Source organism: Myripristis murdjan, chromosome 14, assembly GCF_902150065.1.
Source record: "Myripristis murdjan chromosome 14, fMyrMur1.1, whole genome shotgun sequence".
Classification (NCBI taxonomy): Eukaryota; Metazoa; Chordata; class Actinopteri; order Holocentriformes; family Holocentridae; genus Myripristis; species Myripristis murdjan.
The window spans coordinates 27443890-27453438 of record NC_043993.1 but is presented as its reverse complement, the minus strand read 5'-3'; the positions used below and the strand labels follow the sequence as shown (position 1 = coordinate 27453438).

At 41.3% G+C, this 9549-nt stretch overlaps 1 protein-coding gene and 2 non-coding genes across 3 annotated transcripts; all 3 read right to left on the bottom strand.

Moving 5' to 3' along the window:
- Positions 1–3997: 3997 nt before the first annotated feature.
- Positions 3998–9361, bottom strand: hspa8 (heat shock protein 8). Its single transcript, XM_030069697.1, has 9 exons — positions 9213–9361; positions 7512–7721; positions 6911–7116; positions 6674–6826; positions 5685–6240; positions 5303–5505; positions 4893–5091; positions 4573–4805; positions 3998–4481 (listed from the first exon to the last, which is right to left on the bottom strand). Exons 2-9 carry the CDS (start codon positions 7714–7716, stop codon positions 4284–4286), a joined length of 1953 nt encoding a protein of 650 aa, XP_029925557.1. The 5' UTR covers positions 7717–7721; positions 9213–9361; the 3' UTR covers positions 3998–4283.
- On the bottom strand, positions 5170–5262 carry LOC115372107 (small nucleolar RNA SNORD14). The gene has a single exon (XR_003929417.1). It is a non-coding gene; the product is annotated as a small nucleolar RNA SNORD14 (small nucleolar RNA).
- LOC115372117 (small nucleolar RNA SNORD14) lies at positions 7195–7287 on the bottom strand. Its single transcript, XR_003929427.1, has one exon. It is a non-coding gene; the product is annotated as a small nucleolar RNA SNORD14 (small nucleolar RNA).
- Positions 9362–9549: the final 188 nt, after the last annotated feature.

Genomic DNA, 9549 nt, shown 5'->3' with positions numbered 1-9549 from the left:
CCAAATGACAAAACTGTTAGCCTGCGTGCTTTCGATTTTTGAAAGGTTCTTTATACAAAATAATTTAATAAATAACACCACACAAATGTAAAGTAATGTTCATGAACATGTAAATAACCTGACTTCGATTTAAAAAAAAACTCGACAGAACCTTATAATTCCAAACTTTATGTTTATGAAAAAAATAGTCATTGACAGGTCTTTGTGACTTGGGAATGCTGATTAATTATTTCAACAAAGAAGTTGCTCTTTTTTTTCTTTTTTCTTTTTTTTTTTTAAATGTTGGCAAACACACAGCTGTGGAACATTACATATAAGCAGGCATGTTCACAATGTTACAGAGTGCAGTAATGAGAGCTAATAATAAGTAAAAGAGAAGCTAAAGATTGAAATGTTGAAAGCAGTCTACGTGTTGTTGTGCATTACATTATGACAATTCTACAGCATAATCTCTGAGAGTACACACAGTGGATTTAACTTTTTGGTTTAAAAGCAGTACTGTATCCTATTGTATGTGACCATGCAGGGAAAAAAAATCACAAAAAATCTATGTATTGTACATACCATGACTGGTCACATTGTAGTGTGCTGTATACTAATATTACTATTTGTATTAACCTGAATCGCAAATGTGAGCATTTCAGAGGCAACTTGGGAAAATATAGCTTAAACAAATGTGTGACTGGAAATGGAACAGTGTATGTGAATGTATTAATGGACAAATAATATGATTTTTAGAATTAATGCAAAACAGCAATCTAAAGGTAGGAATCCCCTCAATATTATCATCCTATTGCTAATGTTTTCCCATCTTAAACACCATGAAAATATATTTTATCTGGTTAGAATAGACAGTTTTTTGATAAACAAGTGAATGTGAGTGAATAAGTGGAATGCGTGTTTCCAGGATCCAGACTATTTTGCATGAGTCTCATCTGTACAAATCCAGTTTTGGAGACAATTTTAGTAATTTTGAAAAGGTTTTTGCAGCATGCAGTCCGTTGCCAAACAGCTTAAATACGGAGATATTCAAGTTATCTTTATCTTCTTACCTCAGAATAATCAACTTACGGATCAAGGCTCATGACAACATAATGTAGGCCTTATAATGGTAGATTTTTGTGGCTGCTGCTAATTTAGAAGCCAAATTATTTAGGAAACCAATTATTACAACAGTCATCTTCCTACAGTTTCTAAATTTGACCTTTTACAGCAGATTAATGGTGAACTTTATTCCTGGCACCCTCTCAATGACCCTGGAGACCCCGCATTATAATGTTTGGCATGTAGGTGAGAATTATGTTAATTACTGTAGATCCAAAAACAGGGGAATTTACGTGGTGGCTACTCCTCCCATCTAACTTGGTGCTAAAAACTAACTAGCTATCTTAGCTACATCTTAGCAGCGTACTATGTCAGGTAGCCAGTTTAAAAAAAAAAAAAAAAAAAAAAAAAAAAAAACGACGCGACTCCTAGTAACACAAAGAGACAAAGCTAACCAAACAACTCATGTTAAAGACTTAACATTTGTATTTAATGCAGCGTTGAAAACAAGAGGAGCGTCCTATTTGACGAACAGTTAGCTTACTTACCCATCTCTCTTTCATGCCACTGCTAAACAGGCAGACTGAAACCATGGAAACGGGGACGCACACATGCTACCTTCAAATGCCCAAAGTAAAAGCGGAAACAAATAGACTGGAATCAGAAATTGCGCATTCCGCTGCAGTCCTGTGGTGTTGCTGTATTTTTGTGCATACGAATGTGTGGCTGGTGTTTTCTTTTGCAAATCAAACGACTCACATTGTGCTCCCACATAATTACTTTGAACAACACACCGTGTCGCATCCTGGTACGCCGATCATAGTTTCGACCGTATATTATGTGTATCCAAAAACCCTGAAGGCAGCATAAGGACGCATTCGATGACGCCTGCGCAGTATGGAAAAGTGCAAGGAGAAGCCTTTTTCCATCTTCGTTATATCTTAATACAAGGAACAACCAACTGAGCCATGTCCATTAAGGAGTTCGAGATTTTTTTTTTTTTTTTTTTAGGTTATTTTTTTCCCATGTTGACTTGAGGCTACCGAGGGTAAATGGTGTGACCAGCAGATGTCGCCAAAGGACCATAACTCCCTGTCCCTGATGAGCTATATGATATAGGACATGTCTAAAGAGCATGGATTGTCAATTTTTCCACATCTCATAAACACGCAACAGCATCTGGACAAGGTTCCTATTCTCATCCATGTTTCAGCTCTTACTTGACTTTGAAGCCACATGAAACAGATTAGCAATTGCAAGAAAGCCGATTCCCAGAATGTAAAATATGGAAGAAACCAGAACCGCATGAAAGGCACTACTTGTGTGATTAAAAAGGCCACTTCACCAGTGACAGGGATTGGCCTGGCAAGTCAAGAATAGAAACACCATTTGTTTTCAGTGAAGCACTTCACATCAGCCATTTTTACTATCAGTTTTCATTACAGAAAGTGGTCATATGCAAGCAAGCAATGTTCACATGAATGCTTCCAATGCTTTAGTATATACTAATTAATATATACTAATACTCAAATACAACCAACTTAATTTTATTGCAGATTTAGATACTCCTTTTGGATTATAATATGCGGCATTCATAGTCACTCAGTTATTTGAGGTAGCAATGGAAGTAAAACTGATGACTTGTTGCAAACAGCAGTTACCAACAAGAAGACTCCACTTGTGTTCAGCCATTTGTCAAAGGTATGCAGAATTTTATGCTATAAAATATGCTGACCAACAAACAGCAGAGGGTCATTGTGAATGGTTATTTGTCTGACACTGTCATAACTAACACTGGATCACCACAAGGGTGCGTATTGTCACCTCTTCTGTATCTTCTATACACTGACAGCTGCAGATCATCTTGTGACAGCAGCGTCCTTGTTAAGTTTTCGGATGATACTGTGTACTGTGTTGTTGTCCCTCCTTCAGGGTCTCCAGCACAACCATGGTGTGGCTCTCCCTGCATTTGTGGATCGGTGTAAGGATAACTTTTTAGAGTTAAATGCATCCAAAACTAAAGAAATTATTGATTTTAGATGTGACAAGAAGGCCTTCACTGAGAGTGTCATAGATGGAGAGAATATTGAAATTGTAAATATCTAGGCACTGTGTTTGACAACCAGCTTAAATGGGATGCCAACACTGAAGCACTGGTCAAACGTGGACAGCAGAGGATTCATCTCCTTCGAATGTCAAATTCTTTTTCTGTCAGTCCAGTGATTCTTTGTCGTTTTTTATCAGTTCTTCATTGAAAGCCTTTTAACTTATTCTTTAATCTGTTGGTTCAACAACCTGTCACTTAAGGACAAGGACAGCCTGAACAGAGTTGTGAAAATCTGTTCCAAGATCATTGGACTTAAGCAGAGAGACCTAAGTTCTCTATGGGAACAGCAGGTTCTGAGGAAGTCACACAGCATTCTAAGTGCATTTCCGGGCATGATTTAGCAGGTGAATTTTCACTATTGCCTTTAGGGCGTCGTTACACCCAACCTGCTTGCAAGGGTAATCGCTTTTCAAAGTCTGTCATCCCCTCTGCTGTCCGATTGCTAAACATTTCCTCATGAATTGTATTGTGTTTTGTACATTGCGTACTGTGTTCCCTTGTGTATTTTGATTATTATTCCTATTTTTAATGAACATTTATTGGTGTTCTGTTCACATTTTAACAGAATTTATCATGGCAACTAGCAAAATTTACACACAGCTATCAATTTTCTGTCTGTTTTATGGGTTGTGCGTATGTTGTTGTGCGAGCTGTCAAATGAAATTGCCCTTAAAAGGATTAATAACTGTCTTGAAATTGCTGCTGTAATAGTTGGACATGAAACCTGCAAGTGTGCCTTTACAAATCAGAACCCAAATGTGTTTTAATTTGATGAATTAAAACCTTGCATCATTTAGAAAAAAAAAAAAAAAAAAAAAAAAAAAAAAAAAAAAAAAAAAAAGACAGTGACAGGGGGTTACCAGATTTTATTCTGTCAAGGCATGAGAAAGGCAGTTAACATCTCAGGTATATAAAATATTTTCATACATGTGAAATTAACAGCTCAATTGTGCAAACAGAATGTTGATCCCTGTTGTGTAACAAACAAAAGATGCAGTACAAATGTGATCCCGTTAACCCTGTTTTAATTTAAATTACACTCCATAGCTTGAATGATGTAACTCAAAGCTATGAGAGGGTTACTTCGTTGCAAGTAGATCTCTCGGAGGTAGCTGCTGAGGTGATGGAATGTTTAATCAACCTCCTCGATGGTTGGGCCGGAGGATCCACCGCCAGAGGGGGCACCACCTGCGCCGGGGAAGCCACCAGCCATTCCATCGGGCATACCGCCTGGCATTCCACCGGCACTCTGGTACAGCTTGGTGATGATGGGGTTGCACACCTTCTCCAGCTCTTTCTGCTGGTGCTCATACTCATCCTTCTCTGCAGTCTGCGGGGGAAAAAAATAAATACATTACAATCATGCTGAGGGACAATTTCAAGTCACCACAAAGAAAAAAAAAATAAAATTCAGTTCTTACCTGGTTCTTGTCCAGCCAGCTGATGACCTCATTACACTTGTCCAAGATCTTTTGTTTGTCCTCATCACTGATCTTGCCAGCAACCTTCTCATCCTCCACGGTGGACTTCATGTTAAAGGCGTAGGACTCAAGCCCGTTCTTGGCAGCCACCTTGTCACGCTGGACATCATCCTCAGCCTTGTATTTCTCAGCCTCCTGGACCATGCGCTCAATGTCCTCCTTACTGAGGCGACCTGTGGACAAATAAGGCCATCAAAAAAAATGTTCCAAAACACTGATTCTGTGCACATTTTATAGCCCCCCAACATTAAGAAACTCACCCTTGTCGTTTGTGATGGTGATCTTGTTCTCCTTGCCGGTGCTCTTGTCGACAGCGGACACATTCATGATACCGTTGGCATCAATATCAAATGTTACCTCAATCTGAGGAACACCACGAGGGGCAGGAGGGATGCCAGTCAGTTCAAACTTGCCCAGCAGGTTGTTGTCCTTGGTCATGGCACGCTCACCCTCATAGACCTGTGGGATGTATGCAATGTTAGCAACACAATGAGCATTCACAACAGGTGGCTAGTGGTCATAAGTTATGAAGTTAATTCGCTCAGACATCCAAGGAAGGTTTGTGCCATCTTTGGTCTTGCGACCTCTGGTGGAAACTACGAATGGCAGGAAAAAGCATCATCACAGCGAAATACCTGGAGCATATACATGAATGAAGTGATGTCCTTACCTGGATGAGCACACCAGGCTGGTTGTCAGAGTAGGTGGTGAAGGTCTGGGTCTGCTTGGTGGGGATGGTGGTGTTACGTTTGATCAGGACAGTCATGACACCTCCAGCTGTCTCAATACCCAGGGACAGAGGGGTGACGTCCAGAAGGAGCAGGTCCTGGACGTTCTCAGACTTGTCACCAGACAGGATGGCAGCCTGGACAGCTATATAATAATGAGAAAATGGTTAGACTAGAGAAAACAGAATGGAGCTTTTTTAGATATTACTCATCTGTTCAAGAGTTGTTTTCTGTGGTGGAAACTGGAAATAGCAGGAAATAATATCTGAAGACAAGTGATAAGCACATCTATAGATATGTTTGGAGATGAGGCCAGATACTTACCAGCTCCATAGGCCACAGCTTCATCAGGATTGATGCTTTTGTTGAGCTCCTTGCCATTGAAGAAGTCCTGCAGCAGCTTCTGGATCTTGGGGATACGGGTGGAGCCACCGACCAAGACGATGTCATGGACCTGTCCTTTGTCCATCTTGGCATCACGGAGTGATTTCTCAACGGGGTCCAAGGTGCCACGGAAGAGGTCGGCATTGAGCTCCTCAAAGCGAGCCCTGGTGATGGAGGTGTAGAAGTCAACTCCCTCGTACAGAGAGTCGATCTCAATGCTGGCCTGGGTGCTGGAGGACAGGGTGCGCTTTGCCCTCTCACAAGCGGTACGCAGACGACGGACAGCTCTCTTGTTGTCGCTGATGTCCTTCTTGTACTTGCGTTTGAACTCAGCGATGAAGTGGTTGACCATGCGGTTGTCGAAATCTTCTCCACCAAGATGAGTGTCTCCAGCTGTGGACTTGACCTCAAAAATACCATCCTCAATGGTCAAGATGGACACATCGAAGGTGCCACCACCGAGATCGAAGATGAGGACGTTCCTTTCGGACCCAACCTGAAAAGAAATTTTTAGTTAAGTATTTCTCATAGCAGGGCTTTGAAGATAAACATCCAAATATAAAATCAAAAAACTGTCCAGTTGTTCCTGTTAAATAAACCATCTAGGCCACAGTCTAGCACCTGAGGCATAAACACCATGGTATTACCCAGCAGCAACAACAAGGGGCAGAGGTTGTTTATCCTTCAAGTCGTATTACTTTCATCTCTAGCGTGTTGCAATGAGTAAATTTGTATACTACAATTAGCAAATTTTATTTATTGACAGGTGTTTGACAGCAGTGTGAAACTGGGCATCAGAAATGAGTCCTCATACAATACAATTCATTTTCCTGCAGCTATGTAAACACAGGACTCAACTACACTTCTCTTCCAGCATCTAGTGAGCAGTATCTTTTCAGTACACTTGATTACTACAAGTCTTCATTTACCTTCTTGTCCAAGCCATAAGCAATGGCAGCAGCTGTAGGTTCATTGATGATACGCAGAACGTTCAGACCGGAGATGGTGCCAGCATCCTTGGTGGCCTGGCGCTGGGAGTCATTGAAGTAGGCGGGTACAGTAATAACTGCATTGTTTACTGTCTGGAAGGAGAAAACATATCAATTAACACTATGTTTAACAGCAATAACAGACTATTCCTGATATAGAGCTGTTTAAGACCTTACTTTTCCGAGGTAAGCTTCAGCAATCTCCTTCATCTTCACCAGCACCATAGAGGAGATCTCTTCTGGGTAGAAGGTCTTTGTCTCGCCCTTGTACTCAACTTGAACTTTGGGGCGAGTGTTGTCATTAATGACCGAAAATGGCCAGTGCTTCATGTCCGACTGTACAACTCCATCATCAAACCTGCGGCCAATCAGTCTTTTGGCATCTGCAATAGGACGACAGTGAATTAAATCAAATTAAAAACACATTCACCCCAAAAATTAATCACGTAATGTTTAATTAATCACTCAGACATCCAAGGAAGGAGTTGGGCCATCTTTGGTTACACAACCTCTGGTGGAAACTACGAATGGCAGGAAAACTTTCATCATAGTGGCTAAGAGCACCAATGGCATCCATAAGGACTGAGCATTTTATTTCACGTCTCGAATTCTTGTGAATTTCACTTAACACAGGGTCAGAGTACAACCGGCATGGTTGAATTAAGTTCACTGTGCATTTGGGTAGTTATGGTCCAAATGGGAATCGCAGTAAAGACACAAGACAATGTGATAAATGCTACTACTGTCCTTTAAATACTAGAACCTCACACCAACTTACCAAAGACTGTGTTGGTGGGATTCATGGCAACCTGATTCTTTGCTGCATCTCCGATGAGACGCTCAGAATCGGTGAAGGCCACATAGCTGGGTGTGGTCCTGTTGCCCTGGTCATTGGCAATGATTTCAACTTTGCCATGCTGGAACACACCAACACAGGAGTAGGTGGTCCCAAGATCGATGCCAACTGCGGGTCCCTTAGACATGTTGCCTGTAACATAAAAATGATGTTTAAGTTATGTTTTAATCTCATCCAGTTTGTGTTTCCAGATGACTCAAAGAGTTTCCTACATCCTGGCAATTCAGCAGGATACACACACACAAAAAAACATGGAATTGGATATTATTAGTATAATAGCATTTTAATACACCCTGCAGAAATTCTTATGTCTGCCATAAAACAGTAACCCCCACATCAAAAACCCAACCAGTGGCATGGATGTTTGCAAAGCAACTGCTATAATTTTAATATTAGATTTCACTTGATAATTCTAATAATGTTTTATATAAATAGATTGAAACAGTGAAATCGGCAACACAACACAACAGTACAGGCAAATTTTCATAATTCTGTTGAAAAACAAGTGTATTGTACTTCAGAACACGGCCGTGGCAGCGAGGCCTTCATGTTGCAACACCTTTTCTTTAACCAGCCGATTTGCAAACATTTTATTTAAAAACACATTTTACTAGTGGCGGATTGCGCAAATCGGAAAAATCAGTCAAGGGAAAACACTACTGAAAACCACAACATCAAGGTGATGGGGGTAGTCAACATAATAAAATGTCAATTATTTTAAAAAAAAAAAAGGCCCTCGAGGGAGGCTGAAGTCCCAGCCTTCCTGAATGTGACTGGATTCTTCGAAACGGGAATCGTGACTTAATTGGAAACCCAACAACAGTGGAGCACACGCGCAGGACTTGGACACTTTACTTGCTAAAACAGTTTTTTTTTTTTAATTATGCCGTTTGAACACACTGTGAACGCACACTGTTTCTATTAATGGCGCCGATTCCGACCATGTGACAGAGGGAAGCGTCAAGACAACCAGGCGCAGGCCAAAACAAGACCGGAAACCCGGTGCTGTTACCTTCACAATAAAAGTATAAACACTTGCGCAATAACCGTCGGCATAATCACAGTTCCTGAGGTGACCCCGCGTTGAAGCGTGCATAGTCAACACCTTTATTTTGAAGAGATTCCGGCCGGAAATGCGCATTTTAGCCGCCTTGACGGTTGACACGGGTTGTTCCAGAACATTCCCCAGCTGCCACCCCCTCCCCCTCTCCATACCATACCGTTATAGCCCCGCGGCCACTAGCTGCTACAAATAACTGTCATATGTCTGCTCTCCACGTCAAAAGTGTTTGAATTTTAATGTACTGTACTGTTTAATATGTGGGAGACAGACTGGGAGGCAGCGTGAGAGTGTTCAGAGGACCATAGATGAGTACAGGGTTGTCTATTTTAGTTTTAACTGTCTCGATTGTGGTTTAACATCGGTGTATTTAAACATTCACCGACATCCAGCTCTGATAAAACGAGAATACGTTTCACAAGTTCAGCAAACGTCGAGCTAGATGGACCGGTTTAGCAAGAACTAGTCCGCTAACGTCACAGCAGCAGGTGCTAGGAGTTTAAAAACGTAAAGCGTGTGTTGTGTATCTCTTTTACGTGAAATAAATATATAAATCGACTTACCGAATATTTGAACCGAGGATGAAGTAAGGTGTTAAATGTAGCTGCACAGTGGCGAAGCCGGCTCGTCCTCGCCTGTGAGAGAAAGAAGGACAAACCACTGCGGAAACTGTATTATCACCGGCACAGCAGCCAATCAGACGTCGAGTCCTCGGCCGTTCCGCTGCCGTCCACCAATCACCGTGTTGATGATCCCGCCCACATCCTGTTTCTTTATCTTCTAGAGATTTCTTAATTGCAATGGATGACCGCATGGTTTCCACATAAAAATGACCCCAGGCTCAAGAAACGAAAGCGCCGATGTAGCGAAAGGTTTCCTCTCAGATCAGTTTTTTCATTT

Bases quoted from the DNA above. Each gene is read 5' to 3' on its own strand.
- hspa8 (XM_030069697.1), bottom strand. From the start codon at position 7,716: ATGTCTAAGGGACCCGCAGTTGGCATCGATCTTGGGACCACCTACTCC. The intron at 6,827-6,910 runs GTAAGGTCTTAA...TTCTCCTTCCAG, and splicing joins CTGAAGCTTACCTCGGAAAA to ACAGTAAACAATGCAGTTAT. The intron at 6,241-6,673 runs GTAAATGAAGAC...ATTTCTTTTCAG, and splicing joins CTTATGGCTTGGACAAGAAG to GTTGGGTCCGAAAGGAACGT.